General features: G+C 38.0%; 1 protein-coding gene across 10 annotated transcripts; it reads right to left on the bottom strand.

Moving 5' to 3' along the window:
- Positions 1 to 811: 811 nt before the first annotated feature.
- AP4E1 (adaptor related protein complex 4 subunit epsilon 1) lies at positions 812 to 25,829 on the bottom strand. 10 transcript variants are annotated; one of them, XM_087744195.1, is made up of 21 exons: positions 25,587 to 25,829; positions 25,012 to 25,083; positions 24,022 to 24,145; positions 21,702 to 21,775; positions 20,168 to 20,289; positions 19,148 to 19,307; positions 18,447 to 18,613; positions 17,727 to 17,800; positions 15,535 to 15,657; positions 15,336 to 15,445; positions 14,903 to 15,042; positions 13,370 to 13,482; positions 13,112 to 13,230; positions 12,085 to 12,387; positions 11,204 to 11,318; positions 9,015 to 9,150; positions 7,599 to 7,854; positions 6,238 to 6,813; positions 4,596 to 4,780; positions 3,584 to 3,741; positions 813 to 3,126 (listed from the first exon to the last, which is right to left on the bottom strand). In XM_087744195.1, exons 1-21 carry the CDS (start codon positions 25,746 to 25,748, stop codon positions 2,966 to 2,968), a joined length of 3,450 nt encoding a protein of 1,149 aa, XP_087600321.1. In that variant the 5' UTR covers positions 25,749 to 25,829; the 3' UTR covers positions 813 to 2,965. The 10 variants fall into 10 exon arrangements, with proteins under 10 accessions (XP_087600322.1, XP_087600321.1, XP_087600323.1 ...); XM_087744201.1 differs by lacking the exons at positions 25,012 to 25,083; positions 25,587 to 25,829 and adding exons at positions 20,595 to 20,698; positions 22,928 to 23,214 and having other exon boundaries at positions 817 to 3,126; positions 21,677 to 21,775; XM_087744202.1 differs by lacking the exons at positions 25,012 to 25,083; positions 25,587 to 25,829 and adding exons at positions 20,595 to 20,698; positions 22,928 to 23,214 and having other exon boundaries at positions 817 to 3,126.
- Positions 25,830 to 27,528: the final 1,699 nt, after the last annotated feature.

Raw genomic sequence — 27,528 nt, 5'->3', positions numbered from 1 at the left:
CTGACTGGCCTCTGGTTGCCTCTTGAAAGTAAACTTCTTCATGCTGAATTCTGCGCTCTCTTCTGTCTAGCCTACTTCTAGGCACCTTATTTCCCTTTCCCTGAAAACAGGTTAATCCTTCAAGATCGATTAAGTCACAAAGAAAAGCAAGTGGGACCACCACAGGAGATGAAGATACTTGCTAAAGGACTTTCAATACAGACCTAGATGAAAGAACATTCCTTTAAGTACTTATGCACCTGTATTTCATTTGAGACACAACTGGGTGATGGATCAAGATCAGAGGGATTCCCAGCACTGAACTGCTGAGGTTCTCAAGGGCCTAAGCTCCCTCCCTCGGCCGTAACTGCCGCGTAGCATGCACGCGGTTACACACCGCAGCCGTGCCGCACAAAACAGCCTCACGATTTACAGCAGGGCTGCAGCCACCTTCAATTCAGCAGTTACATCAAACTTCCCAAACTCCCAACTCCTTCTCAATACTATAGCAAATGGTTAAGTTAAGTTAAGTTAGCATTGGACTTAAAAAAAAAAATGCTATTGCTGCCAACTATGAACAACAAGAGGCCCCGAAGTCTCCTGTGATGCCTAAAAACAAATCCCGCGGTCTGGCAGTACTCCAAAAAGAGTATCGGATTATGTGAGCTGGCACGCAGAATGCCGTTCAAAAGATGTAAAGTGTACTCTTCACTCTTTTTATACCTCCAGCTGAGACACAGGACATTTAAATCACCAGTGGATACAAGACTTGTGCAATGTTACATTTTTCATCACTGTTCAGATGCAAAGAGAAACAATTAAAATAGAACCTAGTTCTTAATATGCAGAAACACTACTACATGCGGTAGCAAAGAATATTTAATGAGGATCAAGCTAATTTTTTTTTAAATGAAACTGAACTTTATTAAACTACAAGAAATGCAAAGATGGTGATAGATTAAGAAAAATATCTGCTGGACAATCTAAAAATAAAGACTGACACAGGTATACTCCCTGCAACCTCCTTGATGTCATGTTGCCATAAAGCTCTTCGCATCTACATATCGACAGCTTAACATACACTATTCATACGGTGAAAAAGGTTATAAAGAACATTACATGAACAATAGAAGGCATTATTGTCTTTTGCTGATCTTTTTAAACACTAGGACATTGAGTATCTCATTGCTGAAATGGTTTAAACGCAGAGGCCAGAGACACATACTTCTATTACAGTTCATGATTACAAAAGTCCAATTGCATAACACAAGTCTGATTTACCAGCAGGGAAATAGTTTGCTGGAAATTATTCCACTATAAATCAGTTGTCATTTATATAAACTATCTTGAAGTGCCAAGTAAACATTAAAGTATGCAGCACATTAAGTATATTTACAGGTTCAGTGCACTTTAAATTCCTCAGTAAGAGGGTACTGAAACAGCAATAAAAAAGGAGCTTTGCTTAAATGATTGTACTTGTGACAACACAAATGGCTTCACTTAAAAAAAACCAAACAAACAACAACAAACAGAGAAAAGAAACTATCAGCACATTAACATTCTTATGATGGTTTCATGAACATTTACCAAAACATTAGCAAAGTAACAGAATATTTTGTTTTCCTTTACAACCAGTGCTTATCAGGTGAGAATCAGTAACACTGAAATATAACAAAGGATTTCCTTGTTCATATTAACACACAAAGGAGAGAATTCCGCTGTAGAATCCATTTATACCATGTCTGAACCATGTGTACAATCTTTGATGTCTTTAAATAAAAAGATGACCAATTATAAATAATATTAAACAGTATTAAAGTTTTCATTTAGCATCTAAATAAATTAAGATTGCTGTATATTCAAGACTGAAGTTATTTCAGGAAGAAAAGGAGACAATCTAGACAGACACTTTTATCAGATATGCTGCTCTGATTTAGATCTCTTATGCCTTCCTGCAGTTCCTAGCCATGCACACACAATACAGCCACATCTGTGCAAGTCAAAGGTTTGCCGAGTCATACTGAGGCTATAAATAATTAGAAGTAAAAATAAACGAAAATTTCCTCCACATAAATTTTCACAGAGATATTGGCCTGATTAAATTTATAGGAGAGCAATGAACATGTCCACTAGCCAACTACCAACTAGTCAACGAGCCCACAGCCAACTACCCCCAGCTCAGTCATCTCAGGCTCGATCCCCGTGAAACTTACCTTTAGACATGCACAAATACTCAGGGACTGTCACAGGCCCCTAAGGCAGGGGAACGCGACTGAAACGTGAGGCAGGAAGAACTGCAGACAGGCACTAACCTGAAGGGCCTTAGGTCATCCCCCATGAGGTGCTTCCATATAGTTTCACATGCCTGCCTCCTATCAAAAACCTATTTAGACGTTACCACTTAAATGGTAACTATCAAAGATCATGGGAAGTGTGTTGCTCACTAAAATCTTTTAACTATTTTCAAAACATGCATTTGTTGCTACATAAGTTACTTTACCCAACCACCAATACGGGTCTTGTTGCCAGCAGTGCTTAAAAATAGCTTTAGAAAAATTATCAAAATAAAATTAGATGATCCTGATAACTGATCAAGTCTGACCTCATAATAGAGATATGCTTTCTTTAAAATCATATTTATGCAGTTGCTATGAGGAATAATTGTTGGCATATATAAAAGCTGCATAATAAAAATAAATACTTTCAGTCATTTACAACAAAATTAAGAAATATACATTTCACTTAAACAGGTAACAATACTTTAATGGATTACTTGTAAGTCACTGTACAGTCCTGAGCGTGTGTTTGCAGGCGTAATTTAGATCATTCTTCCCCACAAGTCCACATGACATATGCCAGCTGGAAGAAAACTTTTAATACTTCTGAGAAGCAGTATCTTAATTTAGCTTTGGTAGTTATCTGTGCAACTGTACAAATCTGATTAGCTTTTCACACACCAAATAGATTAAGGCAGGCACTGCTGTTATTAGGATTCCTCCATCACCTTTTGACACTGGTAAAGCAAACCATCTGGAAGAGCAGAAGAAGGTGATCTGAACCACAAAGCCAGCATCCCTGAGTGAGTACGACAGTGCAGCAGACAGGGCACAGATGGAAGTAGCTGGCATGCCAGTATTCCCTCATTACCTTAAAACAACAGAGTCCACAGAAAAAAATGAAGTAACAATTAACAAGCAACAATAGCTATAGTATAGTTCACAAAAAATGTATCTTTCTCTCAAAGTGTTCTCTTCTCCTCTTGCCCCTACTCCTCTAACACGTCACCAAAAATCATGCTTCCTGCATGTAATCCCACCATCGTATTTGTCATATAGCTCCACTCCCATTTTTTGTCCTGTCCAAAACTCTTCACAGTGCAACAGTTTGCTCCCTTGTAAAATTCGCTGTTTGCTGTACACTTGTACCTTTACATCAGTCTTCACATAGACCCCCGAGTAAGGCAAAGTCCACAGGACAAAGCTTCTGTGCTTACTATGCTCCCAAACGTTCCCTGCCTTAAACTGTAAGATACCTGCTTCCGTGCACTTATTTTCCTGGGACAAATTATAGGTTGTAAGCAACCTTACAGTACACTTTCACTCACCTATAATATCAACTATATGGAGTTTCAGCTTCTGTTGCAGTGTATTGAGAGCTGCTGAAAGGGAATCTTGAGAAGATGACATTTTTATATTCTGTTTCACATCATTGGAAAGGGACAACCACAGCTTGCCGAAGTCTTCTGTAGTCATTTCCATTGGCCTAAAAATAAGTTCACCACATATCTCAGCAAAATAAGATACTTTATTCAGAGTATATTTGGTCTCCCAAAAAATCATATCTGGAGGCAATCGGACAATAGAGCAAGCAATAAGCAAATACAGATCAGTTTAAACAAACCCCTCCTCTTCCCAGCTTAACATTTTAAAAAAGTTTCTATTCTTTGCTTTAGATTTCTAAATCAAAAAAAAAAAAAAAAAACAAACAACCCATTATTCTATGTAAACGGAAGACCAAAGTGAATGGCCTTAAGATATTTGCCCATTGAAAGAGGCGAAACAAGTTCGATGAGAGGTAGACTTTATTATGGAAAACAAGGTGGATTTCACTAAAAAACAGAAAAGTCTACTGGAAAAAGAACACTTGCTTTTTCTACTCCTAAAATAAATGCAGTGTTCAAAAATGAATAGAATGAGCTTTCTTCTTCCCCTGTAAAAGTTGTAAGCCTTTTCATATAATGTATGGGTCTCTGTACTCAAATCACTTATTTGTTTGACATGTTTATATTATGCCATATTTTAAAACAGCATGCCCTTCTGTTCACTCGGTTCTGCTAGCTTCCTCAAAAAACACATTCCGTAGTTCAAGACTATTCTAACCTGCAGCTACTGTCAATATTCTCACTGAATTTGTACTTCTTCCTGGAACTTTGGCCCTTTTTTCTAAGTGCATAAATAACCAATTTACTATCTTTAAAAGTCATCTCAATTCGATTAAAATTAGCTGCTCAAGATGAAGCCTTATATTTTCATAATCAATACCCAAAATCATCCTGCTCTTGTCTAATACTTACTTGAGTACACGCGTTTTTATAAACTGCAGCTTATTTTACTTACCTGATGAAGTCCAACAATGATAAAGTTACTGAAAATTCAAGGCGAGATTCCATCTCTGACTGGTAATTAACAGAGCCAGAAAGAATTCCATGTGTACAGATTTTGTCCATCCACACACATTTCTGGCAATGTTCCACACTTTGAGCTTCAATTACAGGAAACTGGTAGGTGGCACTCTCCAAAATCTATATAGTTTTTTAAAAGGAATACAGAATATAAGTCTTGCTGTCAAGTTGTGTAAGTGGCTAAGATACAGCTATAAAATTGCATAAGTGCCTTTTATTTCAATTGATTTTTCTTGGACTATTTGGCAAGTGAACAGAGCTACCATTTCTCAGCTCTCATCGAGGATAAATCAATCATTAACATCTACGAGAGCTCTATGAGAATTAAAACACTGGAGAAATTGATCTCTTTCTGCCAGTTGGCTTCCACCCCCCAAATGATCGCTCATGCAAGACCAAGAACTGATGACCAAGACCCTGAATTCTGTAGTTCAGTCCCAAAATAAACTAATATACAAGAGCAAGCAACATTGCAACACACCCCAAACTATATGCTAAAAGCAAGAAGTTGAGAAATCATCCCTAATAACAAGGATCATTTTGAGATTACTCAGCAGTCCCTGGCCTCTCCAAACAAACCAGTAACACAGATTCTATCTGTGGTGGTGGTCTGTGTGGAAACTTAAGTGAATTACAAAGGAAAACGAGACATGAGATGCCCACTTTCTGTCAATGCCATGACAGGTTTGATTCAAGCCAGAACTGGGAAGGAAGGAGACTTCATAACCCATTAGCAGTTCCTGGATTAAGTAAATTCTAAAAGAAATATTCTGCTTAATTCTCTTTATCTAGTTATCACTTGCTGAGCGTCTCCAAGGTTTCATAATTCTGTGCTTCTTTCAGCAAAATCCATGGATAGTCCTGCTAATAGGCAATTTCCAAATAGCCTTCCAATTATTTAAGTGAAGTTCCCATCAGACTATCACATGCTTTTACCAACCACAGTTAAATCCCAGATGTAGCCGATGTCAAAAAATAAACTGACCGACTCCTCTCCAACATCAACTGAATGCATGAGAACAAGAATGAAGTATGACTGATGTCTTGGGGGGGCGGGTGGGGAGGAAAAAAAACAAACTTGAAGCAAGCTTACACAAATTTTATGTGAAGGAAGAAACTGCATCATGTCTGCCTATCAGATAAATACAAATGAACGCACAAGCCCAATAGTCACACCCAGACAAAAAAAGTTACACGGCGATTTCTTTGGCAACTCAAGTCACACCATTCTGCGTATGCCTGGTTAGGTTTGCATTCAGTCTTAAACACCAGAAGAAGCCGAATTCAGAACTGAAAAGTCATACGTATTTGTTATATGGAGGCAAGCAGTACGAAATGAAATCAAGGTGAATTACAGTGAGATGCTAACTTCTATACCAAATGACACGAAGTTTAGTATTGAGATTTCTTTCATTATTCTTTAGGATATGTGTAATAGCCATACCACAGGTTTTAAGGAAATGCTTTGGGAAAAAGGTATGGCTATTACATTAAACCAAATATCGCACACACAAATGCAAGCAAAAAGCAAGAAGTTCCAAGTGAATTTGAAATATAATGGAAACAAAGTTTCTTACCTGAAAATGTTCTGCTTCTTCAAACACTAAGTTCACAGCATTAAGTGCAGAAGTGGTTTTATTTGAAACAAAAACAGCGAGCAACAGAGAGTCATCTGTCCACACCTTACATAAATACAGAGCTAAGGCATCACTCTGACAAAGTTCCACTACTTCAGAGTGAGTGAGTCCTTCTAGCTCTTCTGGTAAGGAAGGGACCAACGGTGTTTTACTGGCACTTTCACACTGAGCACTTGGAGAAGGCTGAAAAATTTCAATATTACTATCGGCAAACAAAGATGACTCTGACAGCCTACTATCTGAAAGTCTGTCATCCAGCCCAGATTTTTTTAGGGACTGACGTGTTTCAAACACTAAACTATCTTCTACAATATCTGAAGAACACAGAGAGGCTTTCCTTAACCTTGTGTGTTTATTTCCCTCACAGTCTTCCATGTTAATAGGTACTGTATCAAGTAAGGGACCAAAATCTGAGGCAGCACTGTTTTGGAAGTCTGACATCTCCTCACTATTTTGAGTTTCATTTATCTTTGATTTTCTTTTGAACTTCTGAGTAGCTGTGTCCGCTTTCCCCATCTGAAAAGGAAAAAGGGGAAAAAAAAATAATGGGTGGGGAAGTTTCTAGCAACCTGCTGCGTTACTGTTAACATGACACAGAGTGAGCAAGGACAAATAATGACCAAGGAATCAATTCAGATGACAAATACAAATAGATTCCAAACATTTTAATGGATCCAGTAATGGGGTTTTGTTGTATTTCCTACAGGGTATTGGATTAGCCTATAATGCAAGAATGACTCTAGGTTCTCTAAAACATAAACTAAAAGCTCCTATTAAAAAGCAAGCACAGGTAAACATTTTCAGGTTAAACCAATGATAAATGCTATGATTTGAGCTGGCTAATATGATAACGCCAGTCTTAAAAAAGATTACTTAATGGTCAATTCTTTAATGTTCCGCATATTACCATACACAAATAAAAAATGGTCTTGACATAGGGCATCAAACTCTAGCCTTACTGCCAAATGAATGCTAACAGCTCTGCAAAGTTGGGTCAAGGAACAGTTGTTAAGAAAAATTGAGACTAAAACTTGAAGCACAACATGTAAACAAGGAAGTTCGAGTTACTGAATCGGATCTGCTCCAGAGGTCACTTCATCCAGTAATATCCAACCTGTTTCAGGTTCTTAACAAATCATTGGATTACAAAAGTAATTTTCAATAGTTTTTCAATGACCTGGGGTTTTTTGCCTGGTTTTACCACAACATTAATTTTATCTCCATTTGCGTATAAATATCTGTAATTGTAAATAAGGCAATATATAAACTTTAAACTGGTAAGTCTCAAAAGAACCACTTACCAGATTGACACCAGCATTTGATCCTAGCCCAATAAACAAAGTTGATGCTAACTGCTGCTTCTCTTTGTCTTCCTCAGAGAGGCTGGCAACTTGATCAGACCGGGATGCAGGAGGATCACCCACCGGTCCTGCTAATAAGCTGCCACAAGAAACAGTTTGTGGCTCCTTTTCTTTCCCTGCTTTGTTTTCTTTCTTTGGAAGATAGCCCTCTTTTCCCCATAGTTTGCGTACTCCCTCAATTTTCAGAGTATTTGTCCTAAAAAGAAAAATAAAACAAAGCAGGATCAACCATATGAACACCACGTTCACAAAACCATGCCAACACTCTACTTAAACACCATTCACAACTTTAGTACTTCAATATACACAGTGAGTAGTGGAATATAAATGAACACTTTCACGTCTGCATGAAGTTCTATGTCAGTAATGTCATTCATGACTTTTAAAACACCATGCAAATGCAAACTTGGACTAGGCTATAGAGTCCTAAGTATAGACCTATGCTAAGTCAGCATTAGACACCTGCAGCTAGTAGTAGACTGTGTTTGCTAAATCCATCCAGAGTTTCAGATTACATTTATAAGGTATTTGAATAATTAAAAGTGAATACAAGCAACATGGTATCTATCTTTCTCCCCAGGACAAAGATTCTGGGAATCTCTAAGTATATTTAAATAGCTCTATTGCTGATTCCTTAAAAAGATAATTTAAGTTAATGCAAGAGACTGAAAATTAGAAGAGACCTAGAAAGTATTTTTATTTCTTATGAAAAGTGTTCATGTTCTCAGATACCCTGAACTCTAGCAGAAATGAATTCAACAGACACAGGCTAAATGCTGCAAGTCCTACACCTAAAAGCCTTGCTCAAATTTTCTTACACAAACTGCTTAAAAAAATCTGAAAAAGCTTCCAAGGTTTCCTGCATACCAATTTACCAGAGTACAAATGAAGTTATTAATTTGTATGAAACTATGGATATGGAATTTATTTGTAGTGCTCTAAAACTTCAGGAGTATCTTACTGCGAATCTTAGCCTCCCCTTTATCTAGAATAGTTTCCTTAAAAGGCGTGTTATTGTAAGCCCATAAAAACTAAGTGTAGCCTGTACGAAAAAGAAAGAAGCCAGAAAAAAAATACTTAATCATGTAATCGTCAGGTAATCCTGTCCCAATTTTACTGTATTAACTATCACTTAATTTGTACCTTGTGAAGCAAGCAGAAAAACAGTCTAATTGCATTAGCTTTTTTTCTAGTTATTTCAAAGAAGATGCCATCCTGAGTTTCTTCTTAGATGATAAGAGGTTTCCAAGTTCAACTGTATTCTTTTTAGTTCCATGTAATGAAGAAGCAAAGACACATGATACTGCCAAGAACAGAAGCTTAGATGTACTTCATTTCAAACACAAATTAACTTACTCTTTATGCCCTGTCTCAGCACTATTACCAGATGTATCAGAACCAAAAGATAAACCAGTGGGAGACTGTCTGCCAGTGACACCAGATGAGGACACACTTGAAGCAAATGACAATCCATAAGGTTCAAAATTCAGAGCTGCAAGACAGACAGAATCTTAAAGTTACAATGAGGCATAAAAAGGTGAGAAAGAAATCTATTTTCTGAAAATAGGCTGTACTGCTACAGTTTTCAGGCTTCCCATTCAAGATCCTATCCTCATTAAAAATGGATGTTTCTGTTCTCAAATTAGTTTTTTAGACACACAGAGGACTTATCTAAAACGTGTATTCATTTGGCATTTGTTTTAAATACTGAAATCAAACAGAAATAGTGACTTCACAACATATCACTAAAATATCTGCCAATGCTTAGTATTTGTAGACAGCAGTACTGTATTGGATCTAAATAAGTAAGCTTTTCCATTTGTTCATGAGCCTAAATAACATTTTGAGTCCACAGCATTATGTCCATATATCACTGTCTGCTTTGCAAACATACTTGACCTTGGGTGATCAATTATTTTCGCTAAGACTTGCAAATCAGGATTCAGAACCAGCCACCTTAGCTATGCTTTACGCATCAAAATGTAGTTTGAATAGCTTCTAAGAACTGTTTTGGACTATAACATAAAGAGTCACTGTTACATACGAAACAGACCGCAGACTTTCCTTTGCAGCCCTGGAACTATCAAGGGATACAGTCCCTTTCCCTCATCTGCACCCCAGCCTTACACTTTCTTCTTCCCAGCAAAGTGAAGCAGCAGGGCAAAGCTGTTGGGCACCTGGGATAACAGAAATCTCCTGATACAGAAGGAGGCAGTGCTAAGGAAGTGTCCTTTCCCATAAAGAAGCAAGCAGGAACAAGATCCAAGGGGCTTCAAAGATATTCAAGCTCCATCAACCCATAAATTTAGTTATCTATAAACAAAGAATTTCAATACACTCAGTGGACTCCCCTTCTAGAATATTTCTGAATATCCTACCTCACCTATACCTTACCTCCTAGAATATCTATGAACTAGGAAGACGCTAGTCAGTACATGTGACTACTGAGAAAAAACAGCAGTTCATAACCCGGTTCCTACAATGGCTTCCTTGCAAAACTGTAAGAACGCTGCAAACACCAGAGTGCTAAATGGATGTTCTTCAGCAGTAAAGACCATTAATTTTGTTCTCAACACCTCAGTACAAAGCACTGTTAAGAGCTCAATCTGACATACAGTAGATTGTATCCCTCGTTGGGCTTTACATGCATGAAAAAAACAGTATATTCAGTTTCAACGTATTTGACCTTGTTCAACATTTCTCCAGCAAAATTTTGAATTTTCTAGGAGGCTTAAAGTGGAGGCTGTAGATTTACTACTGTCAATTTATAAATGTCTCGGAAAACTTAAATTCTGCCAAGCTACACATGCAAGCAAATGGACAATATGATTTATTGTATGCATTAACCTGCACAGTCAAAATCATCTTTTAAAAATAATAATTTAATCATAGATAATGCAGTGTACAAGACTAATTTTTCTAATTCCTCAACAGTAAAGCAAAGCCAAGGAATGTTTTAGAAAAGCCTTCCAACCTCAAACCAAATCATTAAGAAGTGTCTAAAAGAAATCCTTATGTGACTGGCTATAATAAAGTAAATGGAGTATTTCCATGGCAAAAAAGTAAAAATAAAAAAAATACACTATAGGTAAAGTTTTGGGGTATTTTTAAATAAATAAAAGCTCATCCTGCTGTCTTATCCTTACCTACACTAGGTAAGAAATCTAAGTTTTGTGTTATAAAATAAGTTCACAATGGTTATTATTGCAAACTATAATTCCACAGTCAAGACTAAGTGCTCAGTATAGTAAAGTTAGGAATCCTTTGCTTTCACTTTAATAATCCCCATAAATTTCAAATCCCATAGACCAGCAGAGAAATGTTCTCAGCTACAGAACAGCAACCTATGATAAATGAACAGTTACATATACCAGCTAGACAGATATGGAACTAAAATCTAAGTTGAACTTAGCTAAGTCTACAGACGAGATGTATTAAGATAATATTATTTCTTAAAGTGATGTTAACTGTACACTTAGATTGTTTCTTAATACTTATCAGGTAATTTACCAGCTATTTAATAAATGCGGTAAACTAACAGTCACCTTTTTCCTGAGAAAGTTTCTCCTCTTGTCTCTGGTGATGAGGCTTATATGGTGCTGCACCACGACCAAGTCCCTCAGCCACAAACCCATCCAGAAAAGATAAAGAAGCATCTACCTACACAGAATTCAGAAAAGTGAGAAAGCAATGAAAATACTTTCTATACACGAGCCTGATGTTACCAGAATATTGTGTCTTATCAGCAAATCGGGATCTTATGTCTCACATCTCCCACATCTACCCGTAAAGCTGCTGTATTAACAGAAATTGTTAAGCCAGTATGTTGAAACAGACTTTGAGCTAGAGATTTGTAACTTAACTCATCTGCTATTGATATTTTTTTTGTCTAAACAAGAAAAAAAAAAAGGCAGAATGGATTTTTCCCAAAATGGTTGATCCTACTGTTATATGAAAATACTAAACTCAGAAAAAAAAAAACACAACTCAAAAACCTCAGCAATATCAATACTATTTTCCATCATTTATTATGGACATTTCAGTGTCAAGATCAGTAGTTTATAAATAGGAGGCAAACAGTTTGAATTAAAAAGCAGTACCATATCACTAAAGCAGGCCTAACTTGTCTTTCAAAAAAAAAAAGACAACAAAAAATAAATCAGCATATGAAATCATAATTTTGTTAAAAGCTACTCCAGCTTACTATCTAAACACCATGGTTCTTTATCTTTCAGTATAGAACGTTATGATTCATCACACATGCCTGAAAGAGTATGTTTCTGAAAACTCACTTTAAGCAGCCTAAAGACTGGCACCAGTCAGAACTGTCATTTCTAATTCATTTTGAAAACATTTTTTACCAAAATATTCAACCCCCCCTAAATACAAAGAGGCTCATGAAGAACACACATTGCAGCTGTCTTACCACCATGTCATTGCAACTAGCATCAAATGGAAGCAAGGTTTTCATCAGTGCTTTGTCTTCACACAGATGCTTCAATTCAAAGGCATATTGTCTCATGTAGGTGTCTAGAGAGTTGCTGAATTCTTGGATTAGTTTATCAACTGTTTTCGAACAGGAGGTACGTGATGCTATCTTGGTGACTGCAGCCATTATCCACGCTTTAGTTTCAGAAGTAACAAAAGTCTTCTTCAGCAGGCTGTGCAGCTTTGTCAAAATAATTTCTGGATCAATATCTGTAACAAGGCTGGAATATTCCCCCAACACCTATTCACACAGAACAGACAAAATATGCATTTACTCACACAGAGCAGTGCTTTCAGTTTTGAAATTAGAATGTAGTACAAATAACACTACAATAAAATCCACCTCACATTCAAGAAACTATTACTTAAACATGTTCTAAATTATTTCTTTACCATTTTGTGTTTTAAATGTCAAAGGCTTGAAACGATCTTGTGTTTACCTCAGCAGACTTCAACTTTTAGCTTCTTAAAAATCAAACAGCTGTCTTGAAAAGAAAGCTAAACATAACAATTAGGCCCTTACAAAATATGATTTGCTCATACTGCAGCCTCTTCCTTGGGTGGAAGCTGAAGCTCACCCAAGTGCCAGACAACACTAGCATAGAACTTGTCCAGTCACCTGCAAAGCTAAAAATGCATTTCACAACCACATCTGACCTAATCCTGATGACGACAGAAAGGCTCTCAGCATGCAGTCCGATTCATGTGGCTGCTAAGCCATTCCAATAGTCACCTGCCTTAAAGGGAGCAAGTCAGCTTTTCCACAAACTATGACAAGCTAAGTAGTCCTCAGCCACCAAAAGATGTCACTAAAAATAGATTTCAGCATATTATTTTGACTTCAAGTAACACCAGAATATTCATGACTAAAAATAAAACAGTTAAAAATATTTATTAAAAACATCACCACCTTTGACAGTTTCCTCATATCTGTGTATTCAATTTTGACCATGTGTCTCCCTTACCCAACTCATAACTTGAAGGAATTTCTGTGGATACAATGCATCTTCCTCTGCAAGTAATGCTAAATAAGACTGTACTGCATACCTCCGTAGCTGATGATCTTCTTTTCCATCATCAAATCCTAGATAGAAAACAATACATACTTGGCCTGAAATGCAAATAACACCTCCCATCAAATATTTCAAAGTGCATTTTAAGAAAAAAAGCCAGATGATTAAGGAACCCGTCTAATTCTTCACAGCATTCAGGGAGTTATTCACCTTCAGCCAACAGCCTCAGAAAGTTGTTTGGGATATCAGGATGCACAACGTCACCTCCAACTGAAAACACGGCATTCATTGTTTGGATGAACCACTCGTTGTCAGGGGCATATGTGTCCAGATGTTAAGGAACAAAGTGCTAAGGTGTAACTTTTTCTTTCTTTTTTAATGCATTTCCTAAGGAAACAAATTTTCCACAAATAAGCTACCCATCTTGCTCTCTCCAGTCAAGATGGGGGCCTGATAGGCAATCTAACCGAAGAGGAAATATTCCTGTACCTTTTATAAAGTGTTTCCTGTAAACTTCATGAAAACTGGCAGTCAAGTAGAGAAGTCTTAAATTACTGCCCTGTTGAAAAAGCCTGCACATAAACTTAACAGCTATCCATTATGTGCAATTTGCTGACTTGCCAATGAATACATCTTAAGTTGTGCATGAGTAAAAATTAGAGTGAAAAATAAGAGTTTAAGTAGACTTAACACAGTAGGAACAGTTACATGCTCAAACAAGGACTTAGCTCTGGAAACCTGTTCTACTGTATTTTAAGTTCACACTTGGTCCATGTTAGCTTTCCAGCATAATCTTTTGAGTTTTTTTTTTTACCCAATGTCACTTAATCAATGATAGACTAGCTGTTCTTTTCAGCAGTGTTTTGCTGTTGATTTAGTGACAAACAATAAATACTTTAAAGTACTCCACAGAAAGCAACATTGCTTTTTTTGATATGTATTTAAAATTTGATCAGCCTTTGCTGACTTTGGAAGTAACCTTCTGCCTTCCCTCAAATAAATCCTAAAAATGCACGCTTACTGAATAGAAGTTTTCAACAGTACAGAAACATTAATATTATTGTCATGCAGGATGCAAAAATAAGACAACACAGCTTTTTTTTGTACACTACTCTGTATCAAGCAGTGTACAAATAGGATGGTAAGGGAGCTCTCTGTTAGAACGTGCTTACAACTCCAATTATCAGAATACATACAGAAAATCAGGCAATGGCAAGTCTAACAGCAATGTCCACCATATGCCAAACACCTAATCATCACTTTTAATGTTTTTGGCATAGTTCAATAACGTTTCCTTTACTTCTATGAAAATGTGTTATGCTTAAGATCCATACACCAATGAAGAGTTCTCTCATAGGAAGATCATTCCCACAATTAAAGAACAGCACCCAATGTAGCACTGAGACATCTCTCTCCATGCAGTGGTGTAAGACTTCGAAGTTTTAATTTAAAAATACAAGGTTTTAATGCTAAACTCCAAAGCCAAAATAAAGTACTTCCAGTGCCATTACTTTCTCTCAGTAAAATACAAGAAACACTGTGGTCATTTTTGTATGCATTTTCTTTTGCATATTTTTTTGGCATTTGAAAGGGTGGAAAGCACAGCTGTAACACTTCCTAATTCAAAAGATCATGAAAGATGCTTTGAAAGGAACAAATGCTACATTTGCCTGAGCTCTGACTCCAAAGCTTCAGAAAAATAAAAGGATATTTCTCAGCTAGTTCAGAAAAATGAAAGGATATTTCTCAGCTAGTTCTGCTATTTTGCCAACTAAGTTGATGATAGCATATTCTTCCTTGCTTTCGTTTAAGTAGTCAAGCATCTTCTGAACTATGACAATTACATTCTGTCCATTTGTAATTCTATAGAGAAGCTCTAAAGTCTGAAAGACAAAGCAAAAAATATATTTAATTGGCTCTGATGACTCAGAAAAGGAAATAAGCAAACAGAAATACTTTAGTATGATGCCAAATTGAGCAACTGTCTTTATTTGGCAAGTCTTAAATGAAATACACTGCTTATCTACACAGCTTGTCGCATTAATATTATTCGTAACTGCTCTCTCACAATAAATGAGACATAATATGCCTTTTACACTACTCATTTTAGAAAACTTTTTTAGAAAACCCATCTTAAAAATTAACTTAATTTTTAATGTTTTAAAAATTCACTGACCTCCCTTTTAATAATGGGATCTGGATGGTCCAGACATTCAATTATTGTCATCTGGTGCTGAAGTGCCAGATTAGGATCCTGCTGGATAACATAGGTCAGAGCCTTTAAACCTAGAATATAAGTGATTGGAAATGATATAAGAGAATGTATGCCACTATGATGAAATTAAAAACATCTTAATGACATCAGGTATCCTTACCTAAGTATTTCAAATTAATTTTGGGTGACAAAACAAATTTTCCAATGCACTTGGCAGCCTTTTCAAGTAGTTCAGATTTCGGATGAATTGTATAAATTGTTTGGACACATTCAAACAAGATGGCTGGGGGGGGGAAAGACACATAATTAATGTGTATTAAATACTTCTATAATGCAAAAATTTTTAACAAGCATCAAGCTCATTGACTGTATCAAGGAATTGCAGTGTTGTCCCACCCCCACTGAATCCAACTGCAGAGTACCTACCGACATAAGTGAAAACAGGATGAAAGACTATCTCCTTTAGTATATACGTATTTTTTTATTAGCCTTTGCCATTATGCATACAACTTTCTGTCCTTAAAGTTCTTCCAACCTTGAAGTCTCCTATAGTTGTTCAAGGGACTGGACTGGGATGGTTTTTAGAAAGCCAATGGGCAACGATAAAGCATTTGAGACAAAACATTTTTCAATAATTCATATGATTTCTTAGCTACTACCAACAGCCAAAGTCATCCCAAGAACATCCTTATTAAAAAAATCTTTGCATAGTTGTTTGAGAAAAAGCTAGAAGTAAACTGAACAACACACAAAAAGTAAAATAACCCTTTGTGGCAGCAATTTGGGCAAAGATTCAGACCAAGTTACTCTCCCCAGGTGAACTGGCATTTAAAATTATGATGTAGTTTTCAGTTGTTCTTGTAATTCAGTCTCTAACTGAACTGTCCAATAGACAACCACTTACTCTTCTTAAGCACTACAAAACTAAATCTGAAAAGGAATAGCATATTAACAACTCAGTTGCCTACAAGAAACATGCAATAACCAAGAACTTTGTATAAGAAAGAGTAATCACTCAATTACATTTTTCTTTTGTCTGGGACCATCAACTAAAGTTTTTATAAAAAGCTTGAACGTGAACAAAAACTACATACCTACGTTCTATGTCCTTGTATAAATCATGCCCACTTTGGCCCCTTAAGTGCTTAAAATAAATTTACTGTTTAACTCTTAACAATTGCAAGTGCAAATTGTCTGTATTATACGGCAACACACCTCCCAATATCTTGTATGTTCTTGCCTAAAAGAATAGAAGCAATAAACTGAATACACTAAACGTCTGACAGATTCTTCCTCATGTATTATTTACTAAAAGAATACTTCCCCAAAGCTTCCCTTTTTAGTGGAAGTGAAGCTTACACAATGCTTTACAAAATATGTATCAAGTAGGCATTAGACATCTATAATTTTTGGCCATATTCCTTTTTTTTTTCCCCCTCCTCAGTGCTGTTTTAAAAAAAGTCTCAATTTTCTTTCCATTCCATTAGCACACATACTTTGGCAACATCTACAGGGCTTTACTTTAATCATAAAGTAATGGGGGATTAGGTTTTTTTAATCGTGAAACAGCTCTTAATGCAGGGTTCTAGAAGACCAGACCAGGGTGTTTGGGAAGGTATTAAGACCTGGGGAGGGGAAGGAGATAAAAAATCCAAATAAATTGCTCAGCTTTTTGTTAGAAAAACTTAAAAGTGCAATTATTCCTTTTGCTTTGTTCCAGCAACAAACACTGCTTTCTCTGCTGAAAAGATAATGAAATCAACATAGTCTTCTACCATGTTCTAGAAGCTTTAAATTGCTATGTGTGCCAAAAACATCTTTTCACAGGCACCACTATCCCTGAACTCTCAAGGTGTAATTTTTAGCAACTGTGGCTAGAGGAAAAGCCCTACACAGTTGTAAAGAACTGATGCTGTCACTCTTGCACACTTTTTATTGCCTTTCTCAGGGCAGTGAAAAGAAGATTAAGCATTTCTAATAAACAGGGCTGTATCACTAGGATTCTTCTTTTATCATTTATTTCAACTTAAGCAATGTTCAATAAGAGCTTTCATGAAGAAGCTGACTTTCTGTATTTAAGGCCAAGGACAATGTAAACATAGGATAGAGGCTTTTCAGTCAAGATGAATTCCCAGTAAATAAAAATGTTTTACTTCAGTGATAAAAACGTGCACTGTACAGCAATGTATCACTTGTTTTACAATTTACTAGTCGGACATTTAAGAATACAATTGTAGATTAAGAATATAATCAGATTTTTCAAAAGTACAGCATACGTATTTTAGCATCATCAACTACTCACATTTTCAATCTTTCCAAATACTGATAATTACATAAAGTAACCTCACCCACCATATGTAATATTATGATTTATCTCTGCTCTTCTTAAAGATTCATCTAGAACATCATACATCAATTCGCTTGTCCTGTTTAACAAGAAAAAAAAAATTAAAATTATTTGCAGCTCTAAAAAGCATGTAATCTTATTTTGCCAAACAGCTCAAACACTAACGCTGAAATCTGTAATACAAATTATTCATATCCACAGACTCGCTTTAACATGGAAGAGCTCTAGAACACGTTTCTAAATGGCATCTAACAAGATGTTTGCAGCTTTCAAAAGAACCATTTACCATATCACAAGAATAAACACACTTCACTCACTGCTTGTATCAAAGATAAAACAGGAAACGGATCACAGACAACTAGGTCCTCACAAAATGACACCACTTTTTAAAGTATCTTTACGCTGCATTTTCACACAGTTGTTTGGTAACCTAGTAACAGAAGCCCAGCAAAAATACATTGCAAGCATATTCCACAATAATCAATTGTTTAGCCAATCCAGAAGCTAAGAAACTAATTTTGCAGTTTAAAACTTATCTGCTCACTGTATTGGTTAATAACAAATGTATAAGAAGTTCAACACTGAAATCCTCTTACAAAAAAAAAAAAAAAAAACAAAACAAAAAACCAACAAAAAGCCCACACAGAAAGCTGTCTATGAGGTACAGGTCCTGACTGTATTCTTTGTACCTTCAAAATACTAATTACAGAGAAAGATCTGGTTACCTTGGATCATCTTTTCCTAACAGCCCCAATATTCTTAAAAGCTGAATTTGTAACCATGGTGCTGGCACACTGTGGTAGTTGAAGTCAATAGGGAGCTTTCCTCCCACTACCTGCTTTAGGATGGTTACAAAACTCCCAGTCAAGTCCTTGTATCCAGATGAGTTTTCCTACATAATGAAAAAGAAATACAATTCAAATATTTTGATACAGCACCTCAAAAGTAAAAATAATCCACAAATCGAGCAAGATCAAAATACCTACACTGATGGTTTAATTTCTTTAAATCAAACTTCTACTCTCATCCCCCAACACTTGTAAGCTTTTCACTTTAAACCTATGCTATTTTCTCACGCATTTGCAAAGGGAATGAATGTAACTTTAAGGCAATAGTAAAAAAAAAAAAATTACAAGCAAATTTCAGCAAACCCTTTAACACACTGTAGAAGTTAGATCCTCTAGCTAAGGATGCCAATGATGCTGAGCATTTGAATCATGCAAGAAGTGCATCTGTCAAGCTAAATGGAGAGCTAGCACAAACAAACATAACACAGATATCCATGACCATATAAATTAACTTTTCTAACAATTACAAGCAAGTGTTTTTCTGCAAAACTTCTGTACAGTACACTGTGTATTTAAAACTTTAAAAAATATATATAAATAGCTTCTAAGTTCAGTTGTGCTTCTAATTCTTTGCCTACCTTAATCATTTGAAGATAAATATGCAAAGAAGCAGCCATGACTCCAGCATCTCTGTCACATAAGGCTTTCCGGAACTTATCGTGAATATGCTGAACTTGGTTAGGAGCAATGAGATAGAATTTATATAAAGCTTGAACGGCTTTTCTTCTGATAATTTCCCTGAAGAGAAATGAGATTTACACAAAACAAAATGAAGCTCTTGTGTATTTTAAATACTTGACTTACCAAAACTACTTGCACTTGTTATTTCCACAGTAATGTAAAATTATGTGGCCATCCATCAGAATATCTTGATTGGGAGAGAGGAGAACCCATGTTTTACATATTTGATAACAAATGACTTTGCAAATATCATTTAAGTGAGGAAGTGACAAAGCAAACTTAAAAGCGTAGTAGGGCTTGATGTCAGATTGACTATTCAAAAACATGGCCACCAATTAAACAATTAAATTGGCCACTGCTAATCTGTTGTGGTCACATATGCAGCTCCAAAAAATACCTGTCTAGAAGTTACTGAGTCAGTTCATTCTGCAGTTCCCTTTCTAATCAACACAATACTTATTTTATCCTCTGTGTATAGGATATTATAAATTAAGAATCAAACAATTCAAGGGTATTGATACCTACAGATACGCTTTTACCACCAAAGGTTATAGAAAGAGCTTTATAAAAAAAAAAAATTATCAGTGAAGTACTTCAAGGATACCAATCTGTTTCTCCACTTACTCTACAAACACTTCATCCACATATTTGTTAAAATGATTCCAGCCGATAACTTCAATTATATTTACCTATCAAAACTGGTTATGAAAAAAAACTAATAGCTATCCAATACTGAGTCAAGACTGCAGATAAACAACACAAGAACCCAAGAGAAAAACTAGGACAGGAACAATTTCTGACGGTAATGATTAGAAAGACCAACTCGGAGAAAAAAAGACTGGTTTACTAAAACCACCTACAAAATTAAGTCATTCAACCTTACAAGGCCACTTGAAATTCTGTAAATGAATACGTACTTGGAATGCTGGAGCTTGTCTTCTATTAGGGGAAGAACAGCTGGAATCATCTCCCGTGGAAAGATCTGGCTGACAACGGTTAATGCCATGCACACCTCTACTAGATTAGTGCTCTGCAAGTCCTTGAAATAAGACAGTCATTTTCCATTTAGACTTTTAAATTCTGCACAGACATACCCCAAATCTTCCACAAGCAGGCTGGATCTAGCCCACCTACGCAGCCCACCTACAGCAAGCATCCTGCTGCCAGCCATCCTGTTGTCTGCTCAGGTTTGAGAAGCGTCAGATCTCACTGAGCTAATCGAGTTCTTTTCTTCTCTTATACAAGAAGAAGGAACATGCAGCTCCTCATATTCATGTTATAGAACTACATTCATATTTTAAACATATGCAAGAACACATAGAGCTACAATCAATGTTTATTTACTGAAATGGTTTGATGATTGCAAAACTATGCTGTGTCTCCAGTTGGATCAGTGGGATGAGTCACTTCTCACAGAATTCAACAGTATTCTCTCTAGTGCCTTTGATCTAGCCCAAAGAATTAAAAAAGAAAAGAAGGAGCAAGCTCAATAATACTGCCAATTACATATCTGTACACTGAAATAAGACATTACCTACTCCCTAAGAAAAGAATGCAAATTACACATAATGTTCTACAAAAGAAAGAATAAAAATTCACAACCTGTCCTAAATACAATTAAAAATAGTAGATATAGCTCACTGTAACCTTAAACCAAAAAAGGACGGATGAATTAATGAAATACAAGACTAGAATTATTTTTCAAAACAAATAAAATGGGTAAGATTTCCAGCTCACATCATTAGTTTTGGCCATTTTTCCCAAATAGGTTTTAGTGCTCATTTTGGTTTAGTTCTTTGTGGACTCTCATTTTTACACTTCTTTCCATATCCTTACTAGTTTCAAGTCAGATTTTTAAAGATTATAAAACAGTTTTCAACCACAACAGCAAAATAAGCATCACTTTCAGTCTATAATTTATGTGACTTCGGCCTACTGTAATAGAAAAGTAATCATTACGCAGAAACAGTTGTTATAAGCCACAATTACTCCATGCAAGAGGCAGTAATACAGAAGATCTCACCTATGAAATATTGTTAAGTAATAAATTTTCAGTGTCACTCCAAAGCATATTTCCATTTTCTATCAAAAGAACTCAAGGAAGCCAACAGATACTTGCTGTCAGCTAAAAGCAAAAGTTTACACTGAAATACACATGCATGGCTCCTCCTGGAGTTGAGAATGTATAGAATTGCTACATTTTATAAAGGAAATTTTATGGTATGTCTCCTTTGAAAAAAATTAAAATTACAGCTTCAACAGCAGGAATGCCAACATTAAATTAAAAAGCCAGGGAAAGCCATTTTGAATTTTCATTGCTAACCAAAGAAACAGCAACTTTAAAGACAGCAAGACAGAATTAATGAATACAGAGCTTAGATGTTGTGTGACACAAAACGGGAAGAATTGGTCCAAGTTTAGTTTACCTCCAGACCTCCAAAAACACTGTACCTTCACAACTGTGTTCACAAGTAGAAGTAGCAGTTCATGATTTTCATGGAGAAATAAAGAAACTGCCAAGTAACCTATAAAAGAAAGCAGCCTCCGTTACTACTTTCAAGCAATAAGCAACTTCAGGATATAAAACTTAAGACTATCTGTAATACAAGAAGAGTTAATTCAAACAATTAAAAAAAAACAACAAACCCCACCATTGGATGACAGTTGCTTGTGGTTTAAATATCAAGACTTTCTTTTATTTCCAGGCAAACCAGTTATATTTAAGTTGCAGTAAAGCTCAACAAATAACAGCTAAGAATTCATAAGCTGTGAGAAATAAGAGATGTTACAATACTGTTATAGCTGAAGAGCAGCCAAGAACACCATGAGAAATCACCGCCTGGAAAACTAGTATCTTCTCTGCACTGACAAAGTATATTCCTTCTAGACTGCACAACAAATGCACTTCTTGATATTTGTTCCTCTTTTTTTTCAAAAAAAATAAAGTTCCATTTCAAATAAATCTTACATTCAATTTAGAATACAGCAGTAAGTTCACCATCCTATGCCAAAAACTCCTGTGTTATTTTTTAACAAGGAGGAAACAATTCCAGAAACCAGAAAAGAAACCTTTCTCTTCAAGACCCCTCTTCGTTTTAAACTAAGGGACTTAAAGGGGGGGGGGCGTGCCACAACTCATGACAATATTTGTATTACAGAGGTAGATCTTAAAAAAAAGGTCTTGGTTCATTCATGGCTTAGGGATCAAAATGAGCAACTTTAGATATAAATAACTGTATTGTCTGGGCTATCAGATCAATCTATCTGCTTGTGAAACTGGACTTGATCAGCTTAGCACACCTGCAAGAATGTAGTTCACTCTCATCCACTGAGGCTCACATTGTGTAAAAGAGTAACCCATCTTGACTGGATCAAATGAAAACACTTCCTTAATACAGACTTTGATACACTGCAGCAAGAACAGACAAGTTTGTCCTCATATACCATATATAACTGCAGAACAACAGTGAAAAAACCCTAAAACCTACACAAATGCTCTTGATAACATCCTTTTACCAGATCAAAGCTTAAGGGCACTTTGTGTCCAGAGAACTTCAAGCACCTACATCTGAAAAAAAAAATAAGGCTGCTTCACAAAAGCCTCCTCAAAAAAGAGTTCTAGTACGGAAAAGTCTCAAACTGATTAATAACAAGACACACTGGTTCTTGACACTTACAGAGGTCATAAAGTTTTCTTCAAAACAGGTTATCACCTGCCCTCCCAGGTCTGGTGAAGACAGAATTTCTTAATCCCTACCAGAGCATCTGTGCACTGGCTTTCATTACTCAGAGATAAAGCAACTTTAAATCATCACTTGTAACGCATTCTCTCACAAACTCCAATACTTGAGTGGATGATCCAGATGAAATTCAAACAAAGGATATCAAACAAGCATATCCCGCAAGACATTGCCTTCCTTCTGTGTATGCAGACATAGTATTGCTTGGAGTTAAACCATTTTCTCTGCAAACAAGAAGAAATGTCTTCACTAGGCAGTTGAATCAGCAACTGCAAGGAAATTCTCCAGACGAGACAGGCTGACAGCTATTTCAAACTACATCTACTGGAAACAAGTTAATAGCCACACTGGCAGCAAGGAAATCACAGCGGTGTGAAATTTTAAAGAAATCTGAACCAGCCTTTCAGACTCCCTTAGGAATTTCTGCACCTATGCTATAAGCACCTCTCTATTTGCCTTATTTCCTACAACTGTTTCTAAACTAAAAAAAATTCTACAAGCACCAAAACAGAAAATATTTTAGGGCCACTTTGCTAACAGCAAGAAGCCCTTTATAAAAATTCTAAACACCTATCTCTAAGTTAAATACTGGGAAACCAACACTATGCTTGCGGAAATTGTGTGACACCAACATCTTTGTCTAATCTTGTACTTGAAAAAGAAACCAAATTCTGTCAGAAACTCTTTCTCAGCTTGATGTGTTTTTTAACAAAATTTCTCATAAATTACTCGTTCATTGGTGCCACAATTCAAAACAATGAAAGAAAAACTGATGATTTAAGATAAATTAATTCCCCTGCCTGCTGTTCTAAAAGCAGATACAGAGCAGCTCACAAACTAGGGATTTCGTTATTTTCAAAGAGGAGTGAGAGACTATGAAAGAAGACCAAGAAAACAGAACATTTTAAGTAAGTGGTATTTTTACATAAACTATAAATGCTAAGAAAGTTTAAAAATACAGTTTGTTTATTTATGTATTTATGTGTTTAAAAATACAGAATATTATTAAGGCTACAGCTCCATGCACATACCAACTCTTTTCTCCAAAAGATTTCCTTGCTGTGCAAGCTTGATTGCATGGATATATCCAAAGGAAGACTCGTACCCCAGCATTTCACAATAGATGAGTCTCACCATACATTCTTTCATCAGTCTCTGAAATACCAAAAATAAATTATTGAGAATTTTGCGTCAGACGTGTTTTATGCTCTTCTTCACTGCTCTAATGGAGTAAAGAACTTTATCTGATAGAAACATATGCACATCTGTTTTCTAAAATCAGGGTACTCGTAATTTTTCCTTTGCTATGAACCTCTGCTGCAAATCAATACTAACTTTTGACCGTAAGAGCAGAACTCCCCATATATGACCCTTAAAGATGCTATCTTATTTTGATTAGCATGCATGTGATCACCACTAGATTAATTACGACTAACATAAAAAATACGAATTATCTGAAGCGTTAGATGATCACACTGCTAATGCAAATTATTTTTTACCAATCACTACATTGACCTAGGATGGGTTTTCACTTTGTGCGAGGTAAAACTTTATTTTCCCTTCAAAAAGTCCCATTCACGGGACTGAAATATGCATTAACTAACTCAAACCAGAGTGTATCAACTCCTGCAACTCAGACACAAGCAACAGTGCATACAACAAAGCACTGTTTCTTATATAGCACAAATTAACTGTAAGAACAATGTCAGCCTGCAAAGAACACTATGTGATGGATGCAGTTCATCACCTAGCTTTTTTGTGTGCATTATTTCAGAAACTACAGAATGACAGACTCTGGGTGCCATATTGTTACAGTTTATTTACATTAAACAGCATCACTGCATCCTCACTATTTTAACCATGCTGCAAAACCACAGGCATTAGTACCTTTTAATGCTGATGATTAAATATCTAGAATGCAAATAACCTGTACACTCCACCTGGCAAAAAGAGTGTCAACACTGTTTTTCTTCACCTTTAGTGTGCTGTTCCCACAGCCTGTAACCATTAACAGAACTTACAAGTGTTGTGGTGGGGGCAGAAACTGTTGCTTTCAAACTGGTTAGTTCCTGCTGGATTAATTTTTCTTCTTCCTAGAAGAGATTAAACTTCTTATTTTAACCTCGCATAGATTTTGGAGGCAAAATAAGGAAACAAAAGGCACAGAAGACATGCTCGTTTAACAGCATTCCACCGTCCTCTCAAAACCAGCGTAAACCCCATTTATGGCAGTGACACCCGACTGCTTGCTTCAAGCGCAGAAGGCAACGCCGCGCGGCCGTGTTCTCCCACGCCACGGCCCCCACACAACAGCAAAACGGACACGCACCGCAACGGGGCTTAGCGCCGGGCCCCGGAGCCCCGCAAGACGCAGCCCCGGGGCTGAGGGGAGACGCCGGCGCCCCGCCACCGCGCACGGGCCCGCCCCACAGCGCAGCTCTGCGCCGCTCAGCCCTGCCCGCCGCCCCACGGGACCGCGCCGGCCCCTCAGGGGGGGCGGGAAGGGAGAGGAGCAAGGCCCGGCCCCCGCCCGCTTCGACGCGGCGGGAGGAGCGGGAGGCCCGGCCCGCCCCGGGGCGCCGCCCGCAGCCCGTACATGCTTGGAGGTGAGCGCCGTGATGCTCCGGATGAGGCTCCCGAGCCGGGAGGTGGCCGAAGCCCTGCCAGGGCCGCCGGCGCCCCCCGGCCCGGCGCCCGGTTCGTGCTGCCCCAGCAGCCCGGGCAGGACGCTCAGCGTCCGCTCCACCACGTCGCTCATGGCGGCCGCCGCCGCGGCCCGCTCCCCGCCGCCGCCGCCCGGAAGGGAAGGGCCTGGCTGCGCCGCCGCCCCCGCCGGCCTCGCCGCGCACTTCCGGGACCGCCCCGGCTGCGGGGCGCGCCCGCCGGGCGGCAGGGGGCGCTGCGCCGCCCGCTGGGGGCGGGGCGGGGCGGGGCGGAAAGGGCTCGCCGTGAGGCGCCTGCCGCAGGGCGGGCGCGGGGGGCGCGGTGAGGGGCGGGCGGCCGCGGCAGGGCGGGAGGCGCTCCCTCAGTCCCCAGCCTCGCCCGCCCGTCGCTGCCCGCCTCCCAAAGTGGGCAACGCGCCCTGCCGCGGCTGAGGTGGCACTGGCTGCGCCGCCCGCTCACCGCTGGCGGCCGAGCCGGAAGGTGGAGCTGGAACACGGCGTTTAGAGCGGGTCAGCCCGGCGGGGGGTGACGGCAGCCCCTGCCCGGCCTCCGGCGGCTGCTGCCCGCCGTCTGGCTGTCGCAGATCGCATGGAGATACGAGTAGGTGCCCCCCTGAGGGGGCAGTGCCCGGGCGAGGGCTGCGGAGCAGGCGCGGCCTAGCCGCCCTCCCGCCCGCCGGAGCTTTTTTTGTGAGCATCACAAAGCAAAGACATTTAAAGGTGGGTCTCAAAAGAGAGCAGTGAGATAATTTGTCGATGCTTATGGGAAATATTATTCTTGGCCGAGAGGCTCCCAGAGGAGCTGTTTCTGAGGCGATTCCCGCTCCCCTGGCAGCAGGGGTTTGGCGTCTTGGGAAGGTTTTCACCACGTAGCTCCTGGGAACTACCTCTGCATGCACTGCTCTTGCAAATGAAACAAAGGATTTCTTACCCGTGAAAAGTAAGGTGTGAATTTTTAAGGTTAAAGACCACAGTTTTTTCTGAGTCTTTGGGTACCATTTCTGCCATTTTGTAATACTGTGCCTTTCAGATTAAGGTTAGTTTTATGTCGCCATAGCTGAACAGGAGTAGTTGCAGATGCTAAATGAACTGAAGCCTTGTTAGTTTTGGTCATTTGGTACCCAGAGAAGTGATTTCAATTAATAGAAAAAGCTCCTCCTTTGTTTGTCAGACACAGGCCATATCCCCGCTGTGCTCAGAAACACCGTGACATGCCTTCTGGCCCATGCATGGCTCCTGCAGGACTGTGTGGCTGGGATGGAACTGGCCATTCACTGGGAAAGGAATGAAATAAACACGTGAAAGAAGGGTGCCAGATAACTTCCATAGGTATTTCACAATACAAGGGGAAAAGTGCATCTAACCCAGTCATGTTTACCTGGTCTGTCAGGCTATGCCTTTCCAAACTTGTGTAATGAAATCTTCAGCCAATTGCAACAAGATATATTTAGGTAGTCTTTACTGTACTTTTAAACAGAATTGTTTTTCTCTCACTGTTTTTCCTGTAAACAAGGAATAAACATTTTGCCACTTAAATGTGTGAGTCAATCGTCTCACTAAAGACAGCAGACAAATAATTCTGTATCTATGTAGCTTTGGATGTTTAATTCCATTTTAGAAACCCACGTATGCCTTTTTCAGTTACACATATTTTTCTGAAACAATATTACTTGACATTTTCTGGTTTGTATTTCAATTCAAAGGTGATTTTTTTTTTTTTCTAGAAAGGGTGGGGAAGAAACTAAGTAATCCCTTCTGAGCGTTGTGTTTCCAAGGAAAAGGTATCCCTCCATCTACCAACATACGTCTGGTCAGAAAATCATGCTGAAATTCAAAGCTATAAATTGATTTATTATCAGGAAAAAAGCCAAATAG

This window comes from Nipponia nippon, unplaced genomic scaffold, assembly GCF_047370975.1.
Source record: "Nipponia nippon isolate SJK-2023a ecotype South Korea unplaced genomic scaffold, ASM4737097v1 scaffold_9, whole genome shotgun sequence".
NCBI classification, from domain to species: domain Eukaryota; kingdom Metazoa; phylum Chordata; class Aves; order Pelecaniformes; family Threskiornithidae; genus Nipponia; species Nipponia nippon.
This window is presented reverse-complemented; position numbering and strand designations above follow the sequence as displayed.

Bases quoted from the DNA above. Each gene is read 5' to 3' on its own strand.
- AP4E1 (XM_087744195.1), bottom strand. From the start codon at position 25,748: ATGAGCGACGTGGTGGAGCGGACGCTGAGCGTCCTGCCCGGGCTGCTG. The intron at 17,801-18,446 runs GTAACCAGATCT...CTTGTTAAACAG, and splicing joins TTAGGAAAAGATGATCCAAG to GACAAGCGAATTGATGTATG. The intron at 13,231-13,369 runs GTGAATAACTCC...TTTTCTATCTAG, and splicing joins TCTGAGGCTGTTGGCTGAAG to GATTTGATGATGGAAAAGAA.